Here is a 12,177-nt window from a genome sequence, read left to right as displayed (position 1 = left end):
CAAGAATTGGGATGGATAGACCATGTGAGAATCTCCACAGAGAGGCAAAGCCCTGGGCCCTGCTCTGTCCCTGGAATGTGAGTCTTGACTGTAGCAGGGGGGCTGGGAGGGCCTTCCCTATGTGGGCTGAATCTGATGTTTGAGAATGTTCTGGAATGGGCCCCAGAGGCTTTATAAATCCAGAAGCTTCTGACCAAGCTTTAGGATGCCCTGGCCCCAAAGAAATGCCTCTCAGAGTAGAAACACTCTGAGCTCTTTCTAGATGCTAGCAATGGGCATACTTAGCCCTGGAGCCACAGGAACCCAGATGGCCTTTAGGATGGAGACAGTGAATCACTGGGCCCCTTTTTCCTGGGGCTATCGGCTTTGTCTAGGGAGGACTGGGGACATAAGGAGGTCAGAAGAAGGAGGGTGGGTGCTCTGCCCAGTTGAGTAGTAGGAGCTGGTGTGTTGCTGTATTCTCAGGAGCTGGGTGGAGGACAGTCAGTATTGTAGCTCCTGCTGATGGATGTGGGCAGGCGTGAGGCCTTCCATAACACAAGCATGGCCTGGGCATCCCCTGTGCCAGGCAGGTCCCACCATCCCCCAGATTCCTCCATCTGTGGCACTGTCTGGGGCATGCCAAGACAGATGGCTCCTGGGCAGGTTGATCATCAAAAGCATGATGCACATATTCTTTCTGAGCGTGCTTTGTCATGGGCTCACCACCAACTCTCAGCAGAGGCTTCTCTCCCCCACCTTAACACTTGTCCTTAGCAGAGTAAGGCAGAAAGGAAGCCACTGAGGAATGGTGGAAAGGAGGGGTTCCAGGTAGTTAGGCAACTGGCAGCTGTCCCTCCCAGGTCCCAGAGCAAACATGAGCCAAATATCTCTGTGCCATTACAAGCTATACCATAACAAGACTTAGGTTCAGAGGGAGAAGGCTTGAGCTAGCTCTAGTACCCCTGAGCTGCTGATGAGCTCTGGGACTCTGAGCACATTTGAAACTCAATTTCCTTATCTATTAGTTGAGCGGGACTCCAAGGCCCTGTTCATCTTAACCCATCATGATTCCATGATTTGGAGTGGTTGTTCCCTCTATCCTTTCTGATCATCCAACAAGAAAAGAGGAGGGAAAGAGAGGCAGGGGAAATGGAAGCAAGAAAGGGAGAGAGAAAGCTATAAGGGAAGCTAGGAGACAGAGAAGAAGCTGGAGGAGCAAGACCACGGTCCACAGATGGACCAGCAGTGGAGCCTTTCTTCATGGGAGTGTCCCAGGCCCATTAAACTAATCCTTCCTCCCATGCCCCTACAGGCTGCTCACACCTTTATCCTGAGGTACAGCTAAAAGAGGAACTGCAGATCCAGAAATTCCACTCCTGGGTTTACATGCCCAGAGGAACTGAAAACAGAGACTCAGAAATCTGCACACCCATGTTCACAACAGCATCATTCACAACAGCCAAAAGGCAGAAGCAACCCAGGTGTTCACTGAGGAATGAATGGATAAACAAAATGTGACCTATTCATACAATGGAATATTACTCAGCCTTGAAAAGGGAGGAAACTCTGCTATAACATGGATGAAGCTTGGGGACGTTATGCTAAGTGAAACAACCCAGCTACAGAAAGGCAAATACTGCAGGGTTCCACTTGTAGGAGGTCCCTTGAGCAGTCAAATTCATAGAGACAGAAAGCAGAATGGTGATGTCTAAGGGGAGGCAGGATGGGTAGTTGTTTGACAGGAACACCACCTCAGTTGGGGATGGTGGTGACAGCTGTACAACAATGTGAAATGTACTTAACGCCATTGAACCGTATCCTTAAAACCAGTTCAGACGGTAAATGTTATGATATGTGTTTTTTGCCACCATTCTAAAACAATGAAGAGAAGCAGCAGGGAGGTGGGCCAGCAGGAAGAGGACAGGGGCCTTGGTCTTAGCCTTCACCTTGCGTGTGGTCTGAGGCTCTACAGCGTGTGGGTCTCTGGAGACGCCAGGTAGCCACCTGTGGAGAGTCTTAGCAGCTCCATCCTGTGTGCCTACCACAGCCGCTCCCTCAGTCCCTGCTCTAGCAACGTGGGAATGTGAGACACAAAGGAAAGAAGCAATTTGTGGAAAAGATGGAGATCAGAGCTGGAGTAGGAGGAGAGTGATATTGGCAGCTCAAGGAGAGCAGATCCTTGAGAGTGGGGTTGCTGTGAGTCCAGGCTCCACTTGACTCCACCCTCCCTCTGCCTGAGCCCTGGGCAGCTTCCCCTCCCCTGAAGCAGGAAGGAGCCTGACTCTCCCTCCTGCCAGTCTCTGGAGGGAGTTGGGTCTGGTCGCTCTGGGAGTGAGAGCCAGGAGGCCCCGGAACCTCTTCCCTCAACCTCCCGCATCCACATGTTGCCACCCAGAAATGAGGCACTGAGGGTACTAGAATCTCAGAATCCTCTGACTACCCTCATGGACCCCATCTATTTTGCAAAGGAGAAACTGAGGCGAGGAGAGGTGAAAGAAGGGCTCAGTATCAGCAGATGAGCTGGTAGCTGAAGAACTCAGATGCCAACTGCCTGAGTCACCAAGTTTCTGCCCTTCATGAAAGAGGCAAGTTCCCAGCAACGGGCAGGACCACCTCAGGATGGGCTGGTCAGTCAGCCAGGGTCCCTCTGAAGTCCAGGGGACTTGGAGCTGTAAAACCCTCTGGAGCTGGGCTGGAGCCCTGCCTGGGGGCTGGACTGTTCTTGTCCAGGACATGGGCAACAGCAAATGCCTCTCTCCCACGTCCCCTGTAAGATTTTTAGTGAGACTTGTGATGAGTTCTCTAATGAGTCCTGATTATAAGTAGCCCCATAAAGGCCTAGTTTGCATATAAAAAGGTTGGCAGCTCTGAGAGTAAGTTCATTAATAATAATTGGAGAGGCCCAGGGCTGGGCTGGGCACATTTCCCTCTAGTGGCGCTGCTGATTGACCCCAGTGTCCCTCTTAATTGAAATGTAAAATGGCAATTTCTCCCTAGGCAACAAGGCATGAAGGGACCACTTCCACCACCCTGCCCCTTCCTCCCACCCCAGCATCCCAGATCCTGACCTGCCTTGTGCTGAGATTCCAGATACAAAATCACCTACAGATCTGACACTCCAGGGAAACTTCAGAGAAACTTTCATATTCCTCCAGGGCGTGAGTCTGAGGCCCTGTTTCATGGCCCAGGGACTCAGGGCACCCAGACCTTTATCTTCACCTTGAAGGCTCATCACCCAGCAGGAGTCTGGCTGGGAATCCTGTAACTATGAGAGTAAGTCTGTCTCCCTCCTCCCCCTCTAGTTTCAGAGTCTTGAACAAGTCCTGTCATCATTGCTTGGCTTAACGATGAATAGGGATTGAAAATTCCTCTTCCAAATGACCATTTTGGGGATTCCATAAACTAACATATATAAAGCATCTGGCCTAGAGTGAGCAGACATTCAGCAAATGTTTGTCCTTTCCTCCCAACCTAGCCGGCATCTTGTCCCTCATCTGCTCCCTTTTCCCACCTCATTTCCAAAAGACCCATCTCCTTTGCTCCTGCCTCCATGCAATTTTCTGCAAATACCCCAGCAGTTCCCACCCAACTTATTCCAGTCCTCTGGGCCTCACATCTTAGGATAAGCTTGCCTAACTTAAATAGCTCTAAGTGTCCCAAACACCAGGGGGACTGGCAGGGAGGTCCCAGTTCTGGCCACTGCTCCCCGAACAGCAGCCTCTGCTTCTGGGAAGTGACATCGTGAAGTTGCACGTTCCATGTGTCCTGAGACAGGAGATCTGCCAGCCATTTGGCCTTGGGCAAGCCCCTCAAACCCTCTGGGTCTCTTTACCCATAAAATGAAGAGGTTGGTTTGGATTCAATGAATTGTGTAGTCCCTGGAATATTGTGACATCAGAAATATATATTGGGTCTTTTCCTCTGGCTGCTGGTACGGTGCTTCTAAAACCTTTGGAGTTTTCTGAATGACTGGGTGAAAAGGAGCATCTTTTGTTATTCACAGTACGCCCTTTTCCACTATACCTGAATTTATGTTCATGAGGTGACTCCTGGAGGATGGGGGTATGTTGCCAGAGGATCCACACATGTAATTAGTGGGTGGCACTTCAGCCCTCTCCTCTGGGGAAGGGAGAGGGGCTGGTGACTGAGTTCAACTGTCTACATAAAGCAACCTCCATCAACACCCTAAGTGAAGGGGTTTGGAGAGCTTCCCTGGGGGTGAACAGATGGCGATGCTGAGGGAGTGGTGCCCAGAGAGGACAAGGAAGTTCAGTGCCCCTTCCCACACCTTGCTCTAGGCACTGCTGCATCCAGCTGTTTGTCTGTATCCTTTGCAACACCCTTTAAAAGAAACTAGTAAATGTAAGTAAATGCTTCCCCAAGTTTTGTGACCTGTTATAACAAATTATCCAATCTGAGGAGGGGATTGTGGGAACCCCTGACTTATAACTGGTGGGTCAGAACTGCAGGGGACAACCTCAGACTTGCAATTGGCATCTGGAATGGGGACAGTCTTGTCAGACTGAGCCCTTTAACTTGTGAGAGCCAATGCTCACTCTGGGCAGGTAGTGTCAGAAATGAGTTGAGTTCTAGGCTACCCAAGTGGTTTCTTGGGTAGCATCGAGGATTGGAGAATTGCTTGGTGTAGAAAAAAGCCCCACGCATTTGCTGTTAAGTATAGAGAAGAACAGTTTGTTTTCCTTTTAGTCCTAGTTCTATTAATATCCCAGCTGATAATCTGGGATATAGAACTGTATGATCTTTTTGAAGCTCAGTTTTCCCACCTCTAAAATGCGATAATCACACCTGCAAAACTAGCTCAAAATGTGGCATTCAATGAGCCAATGAATGAATACTGGAGGTATAGGGGAAGTGGGCCTCCGAGGGGTGGCTCTTCACCTATCAGCAGGGACATGTTTTAATATTTTAATAATTGGTATGTTGCAACTTGGTATGGTTGTCCAGTTGAGTAACTGGCTCTGACAGGCAGCATGGGATACTGCTGTGATTCTAATTGACATGGTTAACTTGGTACAAGCATTCAATTCAGTGTCAATTCCACTACCTCCATCCCCTTCCACATATTTTCCATGTACTATATTGTTTCAGACACACACACACACACACAAAGATCACTCCCGTGTTCTAGATAAAGACACTAAGGACACTATTTACCTCACTCGGTGCTCATGACAATGATGAGCACAGTATTTTCACCCAATCACCATACTGACCTTTATCCACAGATGATTATCCAGCTTCCATCCAAAACTCCTCAAAAACATACTGCCCTTCTCTTTTGAAGGAGGCCATTTCTCTGAACTACCATTTGAAAGGGCCAGCTTTTGGAGGATGGAAAACACCTGTATTTAACAAGATTCTATGGAGACACATGCATGCCAGAAGAACCAGACTCCCTCGGAGGCTGTTTTGCCTGTGGCTACATTCTGCAGTTCTAAGAATGCAGGGGGTTTGGAAGTGGCAGTGGCTCGAGGCACAAGCACACCTTTAAAGGCCTGGCATTCAGGAGGTGACGAAGGTCAACTGTCCAGCCCCATGAACATTTTGGTCTCCACTGATATGCACACAAAATACAAATCGCACTGCTAATTGCAGAGGACAGGAACACAAAGTCAAAGTATAAAAGCGAGAACGATGACTTTCTATCCGCCATGTCCAGCACATTAGTGACTGCTTTATACAGAGGTTTCATTGCATATTTAAATAATTGAACAAGGATATAAAGAATGCAGCCTAGCTGGGAGAGAAAAGCCTGCTTTCAGGGCTGGTGCTGCCTGCAGATGGGGGTGATAGGCCCTTGAATTGATAGCCCTCAGTGTGTTTACAAAATGAGGGCTCTAATTCTCCTATTGTTACAGCAAGACTGGGGAAAACAGAGCTCTAGGGAAGAACAGGGACCTGGTGGGCAGCTAAGGAAAAAATGATTTACAGATCACCTCTCCTCCGTCCAAGTCACCTCAGCCTTCATTAGTCCCAAAGACAAGCCAGCCCTAACCCCAACCAACCCCCCAAATTTATACTCACCTTCTCAGAACCATGGTGCCCAAAAATGTAATGCATCATATATTTTCTTGCTGTTCCCCAAGTTTATAATGCCATTAGTGTGATCTACGACAGGCTGGTTTATAGAGAGAGCAAAGTAATAATATAAAAAGGAAATACCCATAACCTGAAGTGGGGAGGGGCAGGCAAGATTGATGGAAAGTGCAGTGGTCTAGAGGAATGGCAACCCAGTAATTGAATACCTGGAGTGGGGGTGGTGCATGGGTGGGGAGCATGTTCTGTAGCTGGATTTGCTTTTTTTTTTTTTTTCCACAGGAGGGTGAAAGGCATGGCAGGCGTGGTTTTGTTCCCTTGGGTTGGATCCCAGGAATGCCTTCCCTGCAAGAAGGGAAGCAGAATTGCTGACAGAGTGGGTTGGTGATTTCCCTCCAGAGTCCAGTCAGTGGGTCAATGCCCTTGCTCTGCTCCTGTTTCAGGGCATGGGGCTTATTTCAGTACCAGGGGCAAGCAGCAGCCCGTGAGCTAGGACTTTCTCAATCTTGTTGGGTCCTGGAGAAGACTTGATCCTTTTGATACCAGATTTCATCCTGGCTCTGAGTTTCTTTTCAGGGTGTTGGGGTATTAGGGGATGTTGGGAGAAGCTTTCAAACACAGTTTTGCAAATCAAATAGAATTCATTTTGCCTCCTCTGATCTTACAACTATTCTCTGGAGTAGGCAGGCTGGTTGAACTTCAAGAGGAGAGGCATTCCTGGGAGCCTCCTCGGTGAGCCTGCACACCTGGAGGCCAGATGTGCTTCACCCTCCTTGCAAAGCCTCTCTAGTCTGGTGCCCAGAGAATACAGCTTCAGCAGCAACTCACTTTGCTTTTCAGTTTAGATGAGAAAAAACAACAAAATAGTCCATCAGGGACAAATTCTTGCCAATGCATTTGCTTTTGCAAGAAGTTCACCTTTGTTCCTCAAGCATCATCATTAAGTGTGTGTGCCTGATGGGAGGTCCAGGTTGGCCTGTGGAGGAGCTGGGGATGGATTCTGAAGCCACCTGGGGACCAGTGGCTGCTCCTGCTCAGTAGAGGGGTGGGCATGGCTTTGTTAATGGCTACCCAAGGCTCTGGCAGCTGATCTGAAGGCCCAGGGCTGTTATCACAATGCCATCATTAGTTGAAACAAAATCATTCCTTGTAACTGGAATATAGTTACCATAAACAGCATATGTTATTGGGCATTCTATTTCTAATAATTGTAATTATGGTGGAATACTTGCCATTAATATAATAACAACAACGATTGACTAGTTCTCTGTTCCAGACCAATAACTTCACCTGAACGCATTCTTTGTTCAGGGAAAAAAAAGGTAATTCAATATCCCTGATAGTCAACAAAGCTACTGTTGAAATGGAAGACACACAGATGAAAGCATTCCTGAGATGCAAGATGGTGCCGGGTAGATGAAAAGCCACCTGTCAGCCTCACTCTTAGCTAACAAAAGGACACTGTCTGCATCCCCTCACTCAAAGGGTAAAAGGAAATGAAAATCCCAGAGATTTCCAGAGGAGTCACCAGGGCCTGGGTATACCTTCATTCCAAGAGGGTGGGCCTTGGGCTGGATGTTCAGTGGAACTGCAGGTCCTGAGGGTATGGGTCACCCTGTTAGGTAAAGATGGTTGACCTAAGCCTTGACTTGACAGTCACCCTATAATTGCCAGCCCCCCGACCACTTTTTGGGCATGGATTTATCTTGGGGACTTTCCAGCTTCTTTCTACTTACAATGACAGAACTTTAGAGACGATGTAGACCAATGGCCTAATTTTATAGATCTCTAAACACAGATCTCCATAGATCTTTTTCACCTTTAAACCTCTCACAATGCCTCGAGTGTGGCTGAAATGCTTAGGGTAATGAAGAATGAACAGTTAAATTATAGCAAAACTTCAGAGTACCGTGCTGTCAGTAAGCTCTTCCCCTAGAGTAGTGACAGCACACAGGTTTCTGCAGGCTTCCACAAAATCACCTTTTAATTGGGTAGTTTTCTTTTTACCCCTTACTCCTGCTACTATCTCTTCCCAGAAACATATATGGTAATGTTCCACATAAGGATGCTTCGGTCAATGACAAACTATATATAGGACAGAAGTCTCATAAGATTATAATATTGTAGTTTTACCATGCTTTTTCTGTGTTCAGATGTGTTTAGATACCCGAATACTTCCCATTGTGTTATAATTGGCTGCAGTATTCAGTACAGTTACCTGCTGCACAGGTGTGTAGCCTAGGATCAATAGGCTAGGCCATGTAGCCTAGGTTTGCAGTAAGCTACAGCATGTAAGTTTGTGAAAGTACACCCTATGATGTTTGCACAATGACAAAATTGCCTAATTACACATTTCTCAGAAGGTATCCCCAACAATAAGCAGCCCATGACTGTACATTGCTAAAATAAGCACATGTAGAATGTAAAAATAGAGCAAACAATCAAACAACAACATAAAAAAATCCTCATATTTACACTAGCAGCCAGGAACTGTCTTTTGAGTTCTGAGGACAATGACCCCCTTTCACTGACCCCACGTGGCTGGAGTCAGTCAGGAGTCCACACATACTTCTTGTTTCCTCTTTGCCACATTCACTAGGAAGATGCTACAACAACCATCACCAGGTGGCCAACTCTGGTTCACCTCTGTGCTGACACTCAAAATGGCCCTGGAATTGAGCTGGGTAGAATGCAACCTCCAAGCCTGGACCAGAAACACCCCAGTAGAGCTTCTTTTTCTTAGAATAAATAAACATCCAAGGTAAAGAGGAGCCAAAATGTATTCCATGTGACAAAGGAGGCATGGGCGATTCCAAACTACCCCAGAGCCGCTCCCTGCCATGGCCCGCCAGGCTCACCGTACCATGGCTCACGGGAAATGGAGAGGATGTCAGTGTGGCAGCAAGAGCTTAGTACATACAGCTCCATATCCTTCTCTGGGCCACTTTCCCCAGACTAGTTCCTTTCTCTGTGGCCCTGGCATCCCATCCTCTGAGATGCTGTGAATCCGTGGCAGTCTTTGCTTGTGTCAGGTATTGAGGGGTGTCCCAACTGGCTTGGAGTCTGGGTACTTGAAGCCATCATTCCTCTAAAATCTCTGCATTGCCCCGGGAAAGACGGTGGGCTCTTATTTTATTCTTCTTCCCCCACCCACTTTTTTTTTCTTTTTTTTTTTGGAAACAGGATCTTGTTCTGTTGCCCAGGCTAGAGTGTAGTGACTTGCTCGTGGCTCACTGTAGCCTCAATCTCCCAGGCTCAAGCAATCCTCCCATCTCAGCCTCTCAAGTAGCTGGGACTACAGACATGCAACACCATGCCCAGCTTACTTACTTACTTATTTTAATTTTTTGTAGAAAAAAATAAAAATATTTTTCTACTGGGGAGAGTTTACTATGTTGCCCAGACTGGTCTTGAACTCCTGGGCTCAAGTGATCCTCACACCTTGGCCTCCCAAAGTGCTGGGATTACTATGCCTGGCCTTATTTTATTCTCTTCTGGTTCTTTTCCCCTCTTTCTGAGCAACAGAAGGAGACTCCTCTTCTATACTTAAAAGAAAGAAATTTGGTACAAGAAGAGCAAACAAGAAAGAAAAAGCAGAAATTCAAAAGCTTCCTGCAAGGTAATTAAATGATTAGAGGCCTTCAGAATCCACCAGCTAGCTCAATTGTTTTTGCTTTCAGTTTACTCTTGGGCCTGTCCACACACAGAACCTCTGCCAAACACGGCAGTCTGGAAAGCTGGAGAGAAGCTGAGAACCACTTTGTCTCAACTCCCATCAAATTATTTGCAGGTTTCAGACCAGAACAAGAAAAGGATTCTTTTCACATCCCTGTCCCCAGCCTTGCTGGGTCAACCAGTCCTTCTGCTCATGAAACCACACCCCAAGACAGGCCCAGCCAGGCTGATGAGACTGTACAGCCTTTTATCAAGGACATTCCCTTGCTGTCTGACTCACATCGCTCTTATTACCTTTATATCTATGTTGTCTTTTTAAAGTAGAGAACTGACACATAAGTATGAGATTCACACTCCTACATAAAATCCAAGGTGCAACCACTCTCCTCCCTTTCCCTATAAAGGGACAGGGTCTCTTTTCCTGACTGTGAATCCATAGTAGCCATTTCCAGGCATGAACAGATTCCCATGGAGAGGGAGTTGGTCTTTTGTCTGAGGCTTTCATAATCTCTTCTTATTTCTGTCTGAAACTTGCAAGGAACTTCATGGGAGCTGAGACAAAGGTTTTCAGCCTCTCACCAGCTTTCCAGACTAGTGTATCTAGCAAAGGTTTTATCTAGCAAAGAAGCCCAAGAACAAAATGCAATCAAAACATTTGAGCTATGTGGAGGCTTCCAAAGGTCCCTAGTCATTTCATTATCTTAATGAAGATTTTCAAATTTCTACTCTTTCTTTCTTGTTTGCTCCCCTTGTCTGTTACTCAATCATGACCATCCTCTCCCCTGACAACGTCTCCACTCCTTGCTTTTACTTCTAAAATGAATCACCTTTCTTACTGTCCACCTATAGAACTCCTGCTCAGCCATCGAGACTTGGGAAAAATGGGATTTGGGCCTGGATTTTCTGATGGCTAAGCACAATGCAGTCGTACCCACCATGCTAGGGGAGGCCCATGCAGCAGATGTTAGCATGGGTTGTACATTGACCTTCCCTTTCAGCCTCAGATAAAAGAGAGCTTCTCTCCTGCCATGAGGGTTTGGCCAAAGGTGGGATTCTTAGTGGGGTATGAGTCTGGAATGGGGAGGGCATTTGATGGGCCTGTATGTTCTCTCAATGCCCCTCCTGCCCCCTTCCCCCACAAAATCCCCTATGCTTCCTGCACCTGGACAGGTCCCTTCTCTCACAGCTGTGGTGCTGGCCACATGGTCATGACACCTGTGTGGTGTGTAAAGGGATCTGAAAGATACACCCAAGACTAGGGGTGGGGGTGAAGGTGCTGGAGCCTGCTGAGTCCAGTGCTGGCTGAGAGAGTGCAAGAAACACTGTCATGTTTGAACAACAGACTTTTCCAGAGGTATACCTGTTATCCCTGAAGTCCTTGCCCACACTCTGACATTCTAAGAGAGATAACAGCATAGGCAGAAAGTATTTTTGGTGCAGTGAGGATGAATGTTCAAGAAGAATAAAACTTCAGAGGAAATAGAAAGGTCACATTTTAGCCTACAGTATCTCAGTGATTCTTCAACCTGGTCCGAGCATCAGAACCACAGGGAGGGCCTGTTGAAGCCCAAATGGCCTGTTGAAGCCCAAGTTGCTGCACTCTGCCCCCAGAGCTTCTCATTCAGTTGGCCTAGGCTGGAACAGAAGACTTTGTATTTCTAGCAAGTTCTTAGCTGATGCAGATTCTGCTAGTCTGGGAACCATGCTTTGAAAACCACTGCTCTAGCTCACAAGTTGACCATTTTTTTATTCTCATCTCTCTCCCTTTTACTCAACTTGCCCTCTTTGGGGGCCGCAGTTCTCCTCTGTCAACAGTGCCCTGAGGAATAGCTGAGGAGTCTGGACACAGTCCTGCTGTGTACCCACAATTATTTCTAGGACACACTAACACGCCCACCTCTTTGGAATCTTTCTAGGACCCATCTGGTGTGTGGAGGATCTTTCTTGCTGGAATGACCTGGAATACACCTTTGTCTGTAACAGAATCTCCAGGGCTGATCCAGAACCCACAGTCCCAGCACAGAGTTTGGCATATTTCCAGCTTTTATAAAGTGGACCCTTAAGAGCCAGGAGGAAGGGGTTGGTCCTGCATGGTTTTCCTTTGGTTTGTCCTCTTAAGGGAATGTCTCTCTTCTGTGTCCCATGCTCACAACAAGAGGCACTCACCACTCTGGCTGCCGGGGACCTACCTCGGGCAGCTTTACTCGGCCTTCCTGGAAGGAGCAAGTCTTGGGGTCATGGGTGCAGACATGCCGGTATTTACACCAGTGGCAGCGGTATGGACTCTCCACGCAGGACAGGCACCTGGGCACAGAGGAAGGGAGGCACAAATCTAAGAACCTGGATGAGCCCAGAGCAGAGGGCCTGAGTCTCTAGGATCTAGCAAAACATTTTTAGTATTCAGAGAAACCACCGTGAAATGCGCAGCAAGGGCAGATCTTATGCACATCTATCCCTTTACTC

The 12,177-nt window shown here is 47.4% G+C and overlaps 1 protein-coding gene across 2 annotated transcripts in view; it reads right to left on the bottom strand.

The window, feature by feature from the left end:
* The window catches only part of PLXNA4 (plexin A4), a 526,156-nt gene that overhangs the window by 87,315 nt on the left and 426,664 nt on the right, over window positions 1-12,177 (bottom strand). For both annotated transcript variants that reach the window (XM_033192850.1, XM_033192851.1), the window contains one exon: window positions 11,904-12,018. In XM_033192850.1, the coding sequence (XP_033048741.1) occupies window positions 11,904-12,018 (115 nt within the window). The remainder of the gene's footprint in view (window positions 1-11,903; window positions 12,019-12,177) is intronic.

Source organism: Trachypithecus francoisi, unplaced genomic scaffold (genome assembly GCF_009764315.1).
Source record: "Trachypithecus francoisi isolate TF-2019V2 unplaced genomic scaffold, Tfra_2.0 Lachesis_group4, whole genome shotgun sequence".
Classification (NCBI taxonomy): Eukaryota; Metazoa; Chordata; class Mammalia; order Primates; family Cercopithecidae; genus Trachypithecus; species Trachypithecus francoisi.
The sequence above is the reverse complement of the archived record's forward strand: the minus strand, read 5'-3'. Positions and strand labels throughout refer to the sequence as shown.